Source organism: Oncorhynchus keta, chromosome 31 (genome assembly GCF_023373465.1).
Source record: "Oncorhynchus keta strain PuntledgeMale-10-30-2019 chromosome 31, Oket_V2, whole genome shotgun sequence".
Lineage (NCBI taxonomy): Eukaryota > Metazoa > Chordata > Actinopteri > Salmoniformes > Salmonidae > Oncorhynchus > Oncorhynchus keta.
The window spans coordinates 1,762,074-1,776,931 of NC_068451.1; the positions used below are offsets into that span (position 1 = coordinate 1,762,074).

The following is a 14,858-nucleotide window of genomic DNA, read 5'->3' on the forward strand; positions in this document are numbered from 1 at the left end:
TAAGTCATTTAGCAGACGCTCTTATCCAGAGCGACTTACAAATTGGTGCATTCACCTTATGACATCCAGTGGAACAGCCACTTTACAATAGTGCATCTAAATCTTTTAAGGGGGGTGAGAAGGATTACTTTATCCTATCCTAGGTATTCCTTAAAGAGGTGGGGTTTCAGGTGTCTCCGGAAGGTGGTGATTGACTCCGCTGTCCTGGCGTCGTGAGGGAGTTTGTTCCACCATTGGGGAGCCAGAGCAGCGAACAGTTTTGACTGGGCTGAGCGGGAACTGTACTTCCTCAGTGGTAGTGAGGCGAGCAGGCCAGAGGTGGATGAACGCAGTGCCCTTGTTTGGGTGTAGGGCCTGATCAGAGCCTGGAGGTACTGAGGTGCCGTTCCCCTCACAGCTCCGTAGGCAAGCACCATGGTCTTGTAGCGGATGCGAGCTTCAACTGGAAGCCAGTGGAGAGAGCGGAGGAGCGGGGTGACGTGAGAGAACTTGGGAAGGTTGAACACCAGACGGGCTGCGGCGTTCTGGATGAGTTGTAGGGGTTTAATGGCACAGGCAGGGAGCCCAGCCAACAGCGAGTTGCAGTAATCCAGACGGGAGATGACAAGTGCCTGGATTAGGACCTGCGCCGCTTCCTGTGTGAGGCAGGGTCGTACTCTGCGGATGTTGTAGAGCATGAACCTACAGGAACGGGCCACCGCCTTGATGTTAGTTGAGAACGACAGGGTGTTGTCCAGGATCACGCCAAGGTTCTTAGCGCTCTGGGAGGAGGACACAATGGAGTTGTCAACCGTGATGGCGAGATCATGGAACGGGCAGTCCTTCCCCGGGAGGAAGAGCAGCTCCGTCTTCCGAGGTTCAGCTTGAGGTGGTGATCCGTCATCCACACTGATATGTCTGCCAGACATGCAGAGATGCGATTCACCACCTGGTCATCAGAAGGAGGAAAGGAGAAGATTAATTGTGTGTCGTCTGCATAGCAATGATAGGAGAGACCATGTGAGGTTATGACAGAGCCAAGTGACTTGGTGTATAGTGAGAATAGGAGAGGGCCTAGAACAGAGCCCTGGGGACACCAGTGGTGAGAGCGCGTGGTGAGGAGACAGATTCTCGCCACGCCACCTGGTAGGAGCGACCTGTCAGGTAGGACGCAATCCAAGCGTGGGCCGCGCCGGAGATGCCCAACTCGGAGAGGGTGGAGAGGAGGATCTGATGGTTCACAGTATCGAAGGCAGCCGATAGGTCTAGAAGGATGAGAGCAGAGGAGAGAGAGTTAGCTTTAGCGGTGCGGAGCGCCTCCGTGATACAGAGAAGAGCAGTCTCAGTTGAATTCAGATACATGGGATTGTACTCTGACTCCTGTCTCCTCGAGTGCACCCCCTTGATCATATTTGACTCGATAGACACACATCACTCTTCTGCGGTGTAGCCTGTCATCTCCTCCCCTCACAGTGAACAGCTTGTCCTCGTACAGAAGGAGAGATCAGGACAATACATAGAGGATTATCATGACACATCAATATGCTTCCAGAAATGCCATTTTATTATTTCCTCGTGTCATTTCCACGTCCTCCCTATTCTGATGCCAGATCTGTTTTGAGCCGTATAGCCAACTCCTAACAACCATAAGAGTTGGCTATACAGCAAAAACAGATCTGGGATCAGGCTCCATGCTCTCCATGTTGTTCCCTGACATTACACTATGGTGTGTCTCTCAGGAGGCCTTGGCCAGCTTTGACCTGCGTGGCTCACACAGCCTTTCCCGTGACCCTATGCCACTCAGAGACGAGGAGAACAGGTAACGCACTTCTTACTCTCTACATTCGTCTCACTCTTTTCACCCCCCTCTCTCGTTCTACCTGTACCTCTGTCATCTCTCACTATTTGCAGTCGTCTTTCCTTTTTAGTTTTGTTTTCCTCATTTTTGGAATGGGTTATTTGTCTACGTTTGTGTAGAGATGCAGTCGTTTTTGTTGTGCGCGAGAGAGCGCGTGCGCGTTTCTGTGTGTGTGTGTGTGTGTGTGTGTGTGTGTGTGTGTGTGTGTGTGTGTGTGTGTGTGTGTGTGTGTGTGTGTGTGTGTGTGTGTGTGTGTGTGTGTGTGTGTGTGTGTGTGTGTGTGTGTGTGTGTGTGTGTGTGTGTGTGTGTGTGTGCATGACCTAATGTTCTCATCTGTCACCAGTCATGGCACCAGGTGTGGAGGGGAAGTGGCCATGGAGGCCAGCAGCTCTTACTGTGGCGTGGGCATGGCTTTCAACGCCAGGATCGGTGGGGAGTACAACACAGCCCATGTCCAATGCCAATGTGATCTATCAAAATAAAATACCGGCAGATGTGATTGTACGATTCAAATAATGCGTCTATTATAATATGTACGTGTAATATGATTGCGCGGTACTGTGACAAATGTCCATTGTCTGTGAGACGCGATATCGTCGCCTTACAGTATGCCATTCGGAAATCGAAAATAATATTACAGCAAATGAAATATATCATTTAAGCCGTGCCTTAATGACAACATAAAGAATAGGGTTCAATCAGACTGTATAGGAGACGCTAGGCGAGGTGACAATGAACAACACAGTAACAGTGTGTTTGTGAAGAAGAGAAGAGCCGCGTTTATATTACCAGACAAATTACATGATATGTAGCAGGGCAGTGATAACATACTATGAGGACAATCACACTTCAAATGTAATGGAAATGGCTCAATAAAAGGCAATGACAACAGGGTAATGCAATGCCAGTGATTGGTTGTGACATCAGCTGGAGAGATAATGAGTCCCAAATTGCTCCCCATTTCCTATATAGCGTACTACTTTTGATGGGCCGTGGTCAAAAGCGGTGCACCAAAAAAAAAATAGGGAATAGGGTGGTTTTTGGGAGGCAGACCGAGTTAAAGTGAATCACAGTGCTGAGGCTTGATAATGATGACAAAGGGACCACGGGCGTATTCACAACAGAACAATGAATTTGCAGTGCATTTCTTCCATAAAGCCCAGTAATCAATATGTCTATTGCAGCCAGTTTAGGTGTTGATGTTCAGCTGTATTTGTGAATTAGAGTTTACACAAGTGGTGATGAGAGAAATCAATCTAATTAGCGTGTGTGTTATTGAGCCATACAGACCTAATTTAACATCTCATTTTCGGTTTGATGTGCTGTAATTCGTTTTTTAGTGAGGATGACTAATATAATACAGCCGTACAGTCCAGAGAGTAAGTATGCGTCAACAAGAGAATGTATTGGGACATTTGAATAAGAATATCCTCTGAAAATCATTGTTTTGATTCTAGTGTCACTCTATAACGCTAAAAGCCAACAGCTGTTCAAACCAATTCACAGAGCTGGATCGGCATCATAGTTAATGAGCAGTAATAAATAATCCTTGGAATGAACTGTTACCCCTGACCCCTTCCCTCTGCAACATGACCTCCGACCTTTGACCCGGGCCAGGTATCGATCTTCTGGACGGCACGGTGACGGACTCCGTGGAGGCCACATCTCTGACCTTCAACATGGACGTCATTGATGTGTACGTGTGCTGCTGAGGCCCGCGGGACGACGGACAGGAAATGGCCGGGGACACTCACACAGAAAGCACTGAGGCTGGGCAAGGTAAGGTTAACACACACACACACACACACAGGCAAAGTACATGCAGGCACGCAAGTATACACACACCCATTCTGTACATGCACATGCACGTCCACACACACCAACTCATGCACACATGCATACTCGCTTTTCTCTATTCAATGTAATTCTATTCTATTCCATTCTATTATATTTGATCCTTCCACCAACTCCCCTCTCCTCTCTCTTCCACCTTAATACAGGGGCGAGGTAGACAGCATCTTTGTGTGGGCGTCTGGTAATGGTGGGTTGGTGAACGATCACTGTGGAGCAGACGGCTATATCAACAGTGTCTACAGCATTGCCGTTGGGGCTGTCACTCACACGGGCAAGCCCGCCTTTTTAGGTGAGCCCTGCCCTGCCGTTATGGCTGTCACTCTAACTGGAGCCAGACTTCCCCTAGTAAGTCTCTCTGTGTGTGTGCGTGCTTGCATGCGTGTATATCTATTTGATGCTGTGTGTATATGTGTGTGTGTGCGTGTGCGTGTGTATCTATTCGACACTGTGTGAGAGTGAGTGCAGCCCTGCTCTTTAGCTCCTGTTAGCAGCCTGTTAACTGTTGTGATATTTGTAGCGGCCTCACGGTTGACCTGGGCTGGCAGATATGTGTGGATGCACACACACACACACACACACACACACACACACACACACACACACACACACACACACACACACACACACACACACACACACACACACACACACAATCGTAAGTGTTAATTGGAGGTGAGGCGTAGCACCGCGGCTGAAGCGGCAGAGAACGAGGGAAGGAAGAGAGGTGTTGCTGCGCACTCAGTTCAGGAGTGTGACAAAGTCGAAGGCCAGGAAAGAAACATGTCTGTGTGCCCTGCTCAGCTCCATGGATATAGACTAACAGTCTAATATTACCCAGTAACACCTACCACTGGCTGTGACTGTGACTATATTGCTACTTCCAGTCTTATACTCCCCTGAGGCATTCAGTCAGTCACCACATTGATGGTCAGAGGTGTTTCCGGCGAAGCAAGCTAGATTTACTCAGGGTTTTCTAAAGCTAACCGGCTTCAATTAGCGTCAAATTTCAGCTCAGGCTTCATCCGTGCAACGACGGTGGATATTGCTTGCCACTAACTGTAGCAGGCTTGTAACTGTGTGTGCATGTTGCACAATGGCTATAGTGGAATACTCAACTCTTCATTGAGACAATGCTGAAACATCTGTCCATGTGTGAGTCAGTGTCACACTTACCTTTGTGCCAAAATCTAAATGAAAGGAAAGTTATGGTGCAAATTCAGCAGGCTATGTTGTGAAATAGGCTTTTAAAAGTGCACACTCTTTATTTGATTGTTTATCGTTAATGCCTATTTTGGTGTGCTTGTCAATGCACAACCACAAGCACTGTTTTTCCCACTGCTGTCGATAGCATCATTTTATTAAGCCATACAAAAGTTGTACTGTGTGTGAAGTTTAAAATGCATTCTGTCATTGCTAAATGTGTAAGGTGATATATTTTAACACACACACACACACACACACAAAAAAGTTGAAATAATCAAATATTTATTCAGTCGTCTTCCTCAAGTGAATGGGATGATGACATAGTCGTTGCAAGAGGGAGGGACTATGGTTTCATTGGTCCTCAACTTGTGGCTCGGCCATTCAATTCAGGGTAAGTGGAGTAGCCGTGAGTTCGCCTGCCCCGGAGCAGGTTAGTTCTGAAGGCTTCGTCGCCGTACCTCGCTCAAAAGGTGAGCCACTTCCGTATGACTCGTTATCCCGAGTTACCTCACTAACTCCTCAAAACTGCTTTTGTAGGATACCCCTCAGGTTTGGAGGAGCGTTGGGTGTGTATATATGTGAGAGTGAGTGAATGAGAGAAAGAGAAATAGTCCCTGGTCGCTGTTACAAGATCAGTAACCCTCACGTGTGACTTCACTGAATTCTTCACCCGAGAGCAAAATAGCTAACTACAGAGTGTGTGTGTGGAGTTGTTTGTTTGGTTAAAAAAAATAGTGTACACACATTCTGTTAAGGTTTTCTTCCGTCGAAGGAGAGGACCAAAATGCAGCGTGCTTATTTCAATACATTTCTTTAATAAAGAGAATAACGAACAATACCAAAACAATAAACGTAACGTGCAAAAACCGAAACAGCCCTATCTGGTGCAAACAAACACAGAGACAGGAACAATCACCCACGAAACACTCAAATAATATGGCTGCCTAAACATGGTTCCCAATCGGAGACAACGATAAACACCTGCCTCTGATTGAGAACCACTCCAGGCAACCATAGACTTTTCTAGACTACTATACTAAACAACAATCCCATAACCTACAAAAACCCCTAGACAAAACACACCACATAAATACCCATGTCACACCCTGGCCTGACCAAAATAATAAAGACAACACAAAATACTAAGACCAGGGCGTGACCCATTCAACAATTGTCCCAGGTGCATGGTCTAAAAAAAAACATTTCTAAGATTTTACTGAGTTACAGTTCGTGTGAAGAAATCAGTCATTTGAAATAAAGTCATTAAGCCCTAATCTATGGATGTCACGTGTGGGAATACAGATATGGATCTGTATTAGATCTGTTAGTCACAGATACCTTAAAAGAAATGTGCCTCGCGATCTCATCACGGTATTTCTGTGCATTCAAATTGCCACCGATAAAATGCTATTGCGTTCGTTGTCCGTAACTTACGCCTGCCCATACCATAACCCCACCACCACCATGGGGCACTCTGTTCACAACGTTGAAATCAGCAAACCGCTCGCCCACACAACGCTATACACATGTTCTACGGTTGTGAGGCCAGTTCGACGTACAGACATTCTCTAAAACCATCTTGGAGGTGACTTAATAAGGTAGAGAAATTAACATTCCATTCTCTGGCACCAGCTCTGGTAGACATTCCTGCAGTCAGCATGCCAATTGCAGGCTCCGTCAAAACTTGAGACGGTATATTTTAGAATGGTCATTTGTTGGCCCCAGCACAAGGGGCACCTGCGTAATGATCATGCTGTTTAATCAGCTTCCCAATATGACACAACTGTCAGGTGGATGGATTATCTTGGCAAAGGAGAAATGCTCACTAACAGGGATGTAAACACATTTGTGGGGTTTTTACATGGAAACCAAAAGGGTTTTTACATGGAACCCAAAGGGGTTCTACCTGGAACCGAACGGGTTCTCCTAACCCTTTTAGGTTTTTGACAGCACCTTTTTTTTCTAAGACTATACCCTGCACATGGAACATTATTGTTGTTGTGTGTGTACACCACTATATTTCTTAAGTTGCAACTGAAATGTGCAGCATTCTGTTGTGTGCCCTGCAGGTGACAGTGTCCAATCTAGGGGACGGTTGTGTCACCGGCTTTGCGGGGACATCCAGTGCTGCACCCATCCCGGCTGGGATTCTGGCCCTTGTCTTGGAGAACAAGTAAGCCTTGGTCCTCCTCTCCCTTCCTGAACCTTACTCAACTGTTGCGTCATTTTCTCCACTATCGTTTTTTCATCTGCATTCCATGCGGTTTAGGTAGTTCGCTTTGTATTTATTAGCAGTCTTAGTTTCCCATCTTTATGTCTAAGTTCAAGTAGCTCCCTTTCTCTCTGTGTCTATTTGTGCAAGTGTTTTCTCTCTCTCTCTCTCTCTCTCTCTCTCTCTCTTTCAAATATAGATGGCTTTATTGGCACGAAGTACAATTTGGAGATATTGCCAAAGCAACATTGTAGTACAGTGTTTCAGTAAATAATGAATAAAGGATAATGAAGTACAGTTTATTTCAGTAGTGGGGCGGCAGGTAGCCTAGCAGTTAAGAGCGCTGGACCAGTAACCCAAACAAAGATCGTTGGTTCGAATCCTCGAGATGACTAGGTGAAAAGTCTGTCCATGTGCCCTTCAGCAAGGCACTTAACCCCAATTGCTCCAGTAAGTCGCTCTGGGTGTTTACCTAAATGTAATAATTATAGTTCATTGTAGTGGTAGTAATAATAATACTACATACTGTATAATCACTACTGTTGTTGTATTGTGTCATTTTTGGTTGATACATTTCCTTTAATAAGATTAACAATGGCTCATAAATGAATAACAAAATATTATTATTATTATTATTATTATTATTATTATTATTATTACATGGATGATGGTCACACTATGTATTGCTTGTATGTTATATACAATGTAAAAACTTCAGGGAATTCATGTTCGTGGGGTGTCCCTCAGGCTATGGCAATCATGTACATAACTGGCAGTAATAAAGTCTGCAAAAAAAGAAACCTCCCTTTTTCAGGACCCTGTCTTTCAAAGATAATTAGTAAAAAATCAAAATAACTTCCCAGATCTTCATTGTAAAGGGTTTAAAAACTCTGTTTCCCATGCTTGTTCAAGGAACCGTAAATAATTCATGAACATGCACCTGCAGAACGGGGCATGTTCCAGCTTACGGTAGGTAATTGAGGTCACAGTTATGAAAACGTAGGACACTATAGAGGCCGTTCTACTGACTCTGAAAAACACTAAAAGAAAGATGCCCAGGGTCCCTGCTCATCGGCACGAACGTGCCTTAGGCATGCTGCAAAGGAGGCATGACGACTGCAGATGTGGCCAGGGCAATACATTGCAATATCTGTACTGTGAGATGCCTTAGACAGCACTACAGGGAGACAGGACGGACAGCTAATAGTCCTTGCAGTGGCAGACCACGTGTAACAACACCTGCAGAATATCGCTACACCCGAACATCACACCCGCCGGACAGGTACAGGATGGTAACAAAAACTGCCCAAGTTACACCAGGAACGCACAATCCCTCCATCAGTGCTCAGACTGTCCGCAATAGGTTGAGAGAGGCTGGACTGAGGGCTTGTTGATCTGTTGTAAGGCAGGTCCTCAACAGACATCACCGTGCCTATGTGCACAAACCCACAGTTGCTGGACGAACCAGGACTGGCGAAAAGTGCTCTTCACTGTTCACTGACGAGTCGCGGTTTTGACTCACCTGGGGTGATGGTCGGATTTGCGTTTATCGTCAAAGGAATGAACGTTACACCGAGGCCTGTACTCTGGAGGGTTAGGCCTGGCTCACAGTTCATCCCAAAAGTGTTTGGTGGGGTTGAGTCAGGGATCTGTGCAGGCCAGTCAAATTCTTCCACACCATTTCTGTATGGACCTCACTTTGTGCACGGGGGCATTGTCATGCTGTAACAGGAAAGGGCCTTCCCCAACTATTGCCACAAAGTCGGAAGCACAGGATCGTCTAGAATGTCATTGTATGCTGTAGCTTTAAGATTTTCCTTCACTGACACTGAGGGGGCTAGCCCGAACCATGAAAAACAGCCCCAGACCATTATTCCTCCTCCACCAAACTGTATAGTTAGCACTATGCATTCGGGCAGGTAGCGTTCTCCTGGCATCCGCCAAACCCAGATTTGTCCGTCGGACTGCCTGGTGGTATAAAGCTTGATTCATCATTCTGTGCTTTTCCACTGCTTCCACAGAGTCCAATGGCGGCAAGCTTTACACCACTTCAGCCAAATCTTGTCATTGCGCATGATGATCTTAGGCTTGTGTGCAGATGATCGGCCATGGAAACCCATTGTGCTGACGTTGCTTTCAGAGGCAGTTTGAACTCGGTATTGAGTGTTGCAACAGCAGACAGACGATTTGTGCGTGCTAGGTGCTTCAGCATTCAGCTGTCCCATTCTGTGAGCTTGTATGGCCTACCACTTTGCGGCTGAGCCGTTGTTGCTCCTGGATGTTTCCACTTCACAATAACATCACTAACAGTTGACCGGGGCAGCTCTCGCAAGGCAGAAATTTGATGAACTGACTTGTTGGAAAGGTGACATCCGATGATGGTGCCACATTGAAAGTCACAGAGCTCTTCAGTAACGCCATTCTACTGCCAATGTTTGTCTATGGAGATTGCATGGCTGTGTTCTTGATTTTATACAGCTGTCAGCCTTGGGTGTGGCTGAAATAGGTACATCCATCAATTTGAAGGGGTGTCCATATACTTTGTGTATATATAGTGTGTTTCCTAATTTCCTAATCTCTCTCTCTCTCTCTCTCTCTCTCTCTCTCTCTCTCTCTCTCTCTCTCTCTCTCTCTCTCTCTCTCTCTCTCTCTCTCTCTCTCACTCTTTCTGCACTGCGTTGGTGTGTGGACTTGGGCCCTAGTCGTGATTGTAGCTCTGTAACTTTGTAGCTGTCCGTGGCGTCTGCCTGCTGCCGTTCCTCAGTGTTATTGATGAGCCCGGGGCAGGGCTTTACCGCTTCACCTGTCACGCCACGCCGGCCCAGTCTCGCCCGCTTGGCAATAAAATGGACCGGAGGTCCCCTGGGGGAGTTGCACTCCCAGGACATTACTGGTTAAGGGCTTGTATGACCTGCACCACACAGCCTATTCTATATATCACATCCCAGGGCTGATATTTCCCTCACGTCTTAATGGAGCTGAGCTGAGCAGAGCACATGCACTGAAACACACACACACACACACATTAGTACTGTCATAACAACCACAACTTCACAAACAGAGTACAAAAACCCTTTTCTCCTGGTTCAATGTGTTGACTCCAAATCTCTTTTCCAGTTTTACTTTAGTCCCTCTATGTAAATATCACATACTTCATTCCATCCTTTCATCAGTTTTACAGCTTTTTAATATTCTGTACGTCTGTACCAATCTTTCACATTCTCAACATTCTCAACCCCATTTTGCCTACTTTGCCTCATCACTAATTCTCTCAACCTCACCAGACAAGTCAGTTGAGAACCAGTTCCTATTTACAATGATGGCCTGGCCAGTGGTGAGACTAAAGCATCTCCCGTCACTCTGTCTGTGTGTGAGTATGTGGTGTGACTCTGTGGTCAGGTTATTAATGGAAGATGGTGTGTGAGAGATGATTCCTCATTAACCCCGGTGGCCAGTGCTCAGCCAGGGGTCAGCCATCCCCGCTCTGGGAAAGGTCCCGTATTCAGACACATGAGCGCAAACAAATGATCTTTTAATTTGCTCCAATCACAGACCGGTGTAAGTGAACTGACAGTTCTCTCTCTCTCTACCTCTCTCGCGTTCTCTCTCCACCTCTCCACCCCACTTTTTCACCCTCTCTTTCTTTATCTCCCTTCCTCTGTCTGTTCCAACCCGGTTTCTTTTTTTTCTGTCCCTCTGTTCCCACCTTCTGTCTCCTCTCTTCCGCTCGGCGTTGTCCATCTTCACCTGTCTGTCTATCTGTCTGGGCCACTGAGAGCAGGATAGCAGGGTGCTCAGTAGGGGTTGATGTGGTGTGTAATCAGCTAGGGTTCTTAGTGGGGACAGCACCCTCTAATTGGTCCCAACTCAAACACTCCCTGAGACACAAACTGATGATTGGGGTATTAGGTGTGGTTTGCGTATTATCAGGGCCTTACATGCAATGGTCCCTGGACCTCACCCACAACCTCAGAAACACACTAAAAGACAGGATCTTCATCATCTCTGCTCTGCTCTCCCTGCTCTGTCTTCGTTTTGCCCCTATTAATCCTCCCAGGAATGGGAGCCAGAGTCATAGGAACTCTCCACGTTTGGCCATAATCTTTTAATGTGGCGTACTTTAAGCCTAAGTGAGCCCATTTGGAGTGACTGTGCGCAGACTAGGATTCTCCCTATCTGTTATCTGCACAAGTGTTACTAATGGTTTTATCAATTAGGCCTCGTCCAATAACTGCATGCCTGTGATCTCCTTTAAATACAACCAGTGCAGTGCTGATTTGTGTTGTTAATGAGTGTGTGGATGTGTGTAAGTGACTGTGTGTTGATGTGTGTAAGTGACTGTATGTAGTCTCTCTCTCTCTCTCTTTCCCCTCTCTTTCCTCTCTTTCCTCTCTCTCTCTCTTTCCTCTCCCCCCCCCTCTCTCTCTCTCTTTCACCTCTCTCTCTGACTCTCTCTTCTCTCTCTCTCTTCCTGTAATGTCTGATGTGCTTCTTCAGAAGATCCTAATGCGATGTGTACCCTAGCTGAATATATGTTTGCTTCCTAAAATGAGATCGTCAAGTCCAGGCTAGAGTGTCGTGTTCTAACGGATCACATCACTTCTGAGTGAAAAGCATCACACTTATCACACAGATAAACCCCTCAGTCATTGCTCAAAATAGGAAACACTGGGAATATTGATCACTGTATTTATTGTATGTGTGCTTTGCGTAAGTCTATATATATCAGCACTTTTATCACTTTCTTTCCCTTAACCTCTGTACTTACCCTAGTTTACATTTTTTCCCTTCCCCTCTTTTCCTCCCTGTAGACTCCCAGTGAAGAAATAAATAGTTTATTGTTGATTTGCTCTGTCTTCATGTAAATGATTTAACAGGGACAATCTTATTCCTGTGGGTCCTGACCTTGTCCCTCTCTCGCTCTCTCGTCCTCGCTCGATCCCTCTCTTGCTCTCTCTCTCTCTCTCTCTCTCTCTCTCTGTCTCTCTCTCTCTCTCTCTCTCTCTCTCTCTCTCTCTCTCTCTCTCTCTCTCTCTCCTTATCCCTGCTGCATAGCCTCCTCCTGTAGGGTGGACACTCCGTCCTTGTGGCTCTCCCCCTCCCACCCCATCCTCCCCACTCTCCCCCTGCCCAGACCCTGTGTGTGTGATAAATTATTCGTGGGCATGCTCCGAGGGCCCAGGGCTGCTCATTCCTACACACAGAGGGGCCGCATTGATCCGGCCTGTGGTTCAACTTAATTGGAAACACAGTTATACCTACTAGCTAGAGACACACTCGAAAACATATACACACACACTCACTCAGAACAAACACACACACATATGCATACGCACAAGTATACACAGCACCAGCAATATACTCCAGCATGCACACACAGATTCACACAAAACATCTTCCCCTATTAGCGGGCAAAAAATAAACACAGAACATTCGCTTGGAAATAGCTCTTACAGATATCAAACACTCACGGCTCCTATACTCGCCAGCATGCACACATGCGCACACAGACACACACATAAACACACACACGCGCATGCCTGCACACACTCACCACGCGCACACACACACACACACACACACACACACACACACACACACACACACACACACACACACACACACAGAGATGCACGCACGCACACCCTACACCATTAAACATGCATGCTATTCCTAACCAGCAGCAGTAAAGAGGAGTAACAGTACACAGTGGAGTAATAAGAAGGCCAGGGTTATTGATCTGCCCAGCACACTGACTATCATACAGCTAATAGATTACATCAGACGCATCAGAGCAGTCAAGTCAATGAGGGGTGATCCTATTAACTGGGGATTTGTAAACAGGTGTGTGTTTGCTCACTCAGACGTCTGCCCAGGGTTTGGGAGGGTCTGTGGGGCTTGGCAAGTGGACAGAGGGTGGCTGCTATGGGGGGTTTTGGGGCATATTTAGTAGTTCTGTCTCTGGCTGTCCTGGGTAAAATGCCAGGAGGTACTCTGAGCTTTCTGAGGCTGTTTCTGCTGTGGCCCAAACCCTGCTCATGCCTGTAGGGTGAAAAGAGAGATGTGGTGCCAAAACAGAGAGAAGGAAAGAGAGAGAGAGGGAGAAAGAAAGAGGGAGAGAGAGAAAGAGAAAGAAAGAGGGAGCGAGAGGGAGAAAACAAACCCACAAATAGACAGAGAGAAATTAAATCAGGTTCCCAGCCAATAGTGTGTTTTTAAGAGCAAAATGCCCTTTTCGAAATAAATAGATCTGTGTCACTGTGTGCTAAGAGACAGAGAAATCCGCGCCAGGGTTCAATAATTAATTCCCGAGTCGAGGGTGTTGGAGAGGCGCTGATTGGGCTGATTTTTTTTATTCTGTTATGATACAAAGGAGGCCGTTTGAAGTAATTTGTCCCAGAGAGAGCAGCTTGGAATACCATACAGGCTTTGATTTAGCAAAGCAAATGTAATTTAGTTGGCTTTATGCAAACCAGTCGGGGCCGGGGGGGGGGCTTCTCTGATTTCACCGGAGGGTGGGGGGTGGGGGAGTGCACGCTAACCGAATCACGCCACAGCACTGCCTATATTTACTACAGAACATACACACACACACACACACACACACACACACTGTGAGCAACAGTTCAAAAGTACAAAGCCCAGCTCCCCACTCTGGATCCCTTTGAAATCAAAGCCTAAAATAATTGATTGTGCTGTGCTCTCCTTTAAAAAAAAAAAAAAGGGATATTTTCTATTATTAGTGGTATTACTCCTATGGTGTACCGTAGCACTCGCCGGTTGCACTTGCCGGTTGCCAGTTTTCTGTTTGTTTTGTTGTCTATTGTAAAGGAAAGCTTTTTGAAAGCACCCCCCCCCTATATGAGACCCTAAATGATATTTCCTGCCCATAGATGACGTCTTCCAGCACCACAAATGGGTGATGAATTACGGATGTTCTTGTATTCACCATGGCCTTGGGATTGTCATATGACTGTAAGTCGCTCTGGAGAAGAGTGTTGAGCCCGGTAGAATCTCGTTCCACAATTGAAACGCATGCTTCTTGTCTGAAATGGGACTTGTTCATTAAGCCGCTATTTTAAAACCCGAAAACACTGGGACGTTGTAGTTGGACATAGTACAGTTTAGCTCCAAGCTAATCGTGTTATGTAAAGGACATCAACGTGTATCACAGTATGTGAGCTTGACACGGCGTGGCCACAACCGTATTAACTACCTTGAACCAATCTTTGTGGCGCTTTTGCGTAGCAAAACAGGACAGCTTCTCTTCTGGCTGTCGAAGCCGACACCGGTGCTACTTATAGTCCGAGAACTTTATGTTGGAAATGGGTGGTCGCCACAGTTTTTACGTTCTATTCAAGTCTATTTTCCTATAGCCAGCAATAATGAGTGGATAAAGGGAGAAAAACCCAATTTCCTTTATGTTTTTTTTTATATCCTGAGAAGGGCTCTCCTTGACGACCCTTTGGTCTTTTGTTAGAGAAAACGGAGCTCATATCCTCCAGCTCTCTGTGCAGTTTAAAGGTCTTAATTGGATTCCATTAGTATATTGCTTGACATGACACTTGAGTCTGCTGTATTAGAATACCCTGCTCGGGATTAAAAGTCTCCTCCATTCATTCTGTCCGCCAACCCCTTTGTTAACGTCTCCAATATACTTTGTTGAATTCATAGTTTTTGCCCAATTTATTAAGCTTGAAATGACTTAAACAGAGGATCTTACTTGTAGAGGACATGCAGTAATGGGCACA

The 14,858-nt window shown here is 46.1% G+C and overlaps 1 protein-coding gene across 7 annotated transcripts in view; it reads left to right on the forward strand.

Annotated features, from left to right (window-relative positions):
• Positions 1-14,858, forward strand: part of LOC118364187 (neuroendocrine convertase 1-like) — a 153,715-nt gene that overhangs the window by 99,887 nt on the left and 38,970 nt on the right. For 5 of the 7 annotated variants that reach the window (XM_052489300.1, XM_052489298.1, XM_052489303.1 and 2 more), the window contains 5 exons: positions 1,719-1,798; positions 2,182-2,267; positions 3,456-3,617; positions 3,839-3,981; positions 6,965-7,068. In XM_052489300.1, the coding sequence (XP_052345260.1) occupies positions 1,719-1,798; positions 2,182-2,267; positions 3,456-3,550 (261 nt within the window). In that variant the 3' untranslated portion in view covers positions 3,551-3,617; positions 3,839-3,981; positions 6,965-7,068. Of the gene's footprint in view, positions 1-1,718; positions 1,799-2,181; positions 2,340-3,455; positions 3,618-3,838; positions 3,982-6,964; positions 7,069-14,858 lie in introns of those variants that run through there. The other 2 variants (XM_052489302.1, XM_035745485.2) reach the window with 2 other exon arrangements.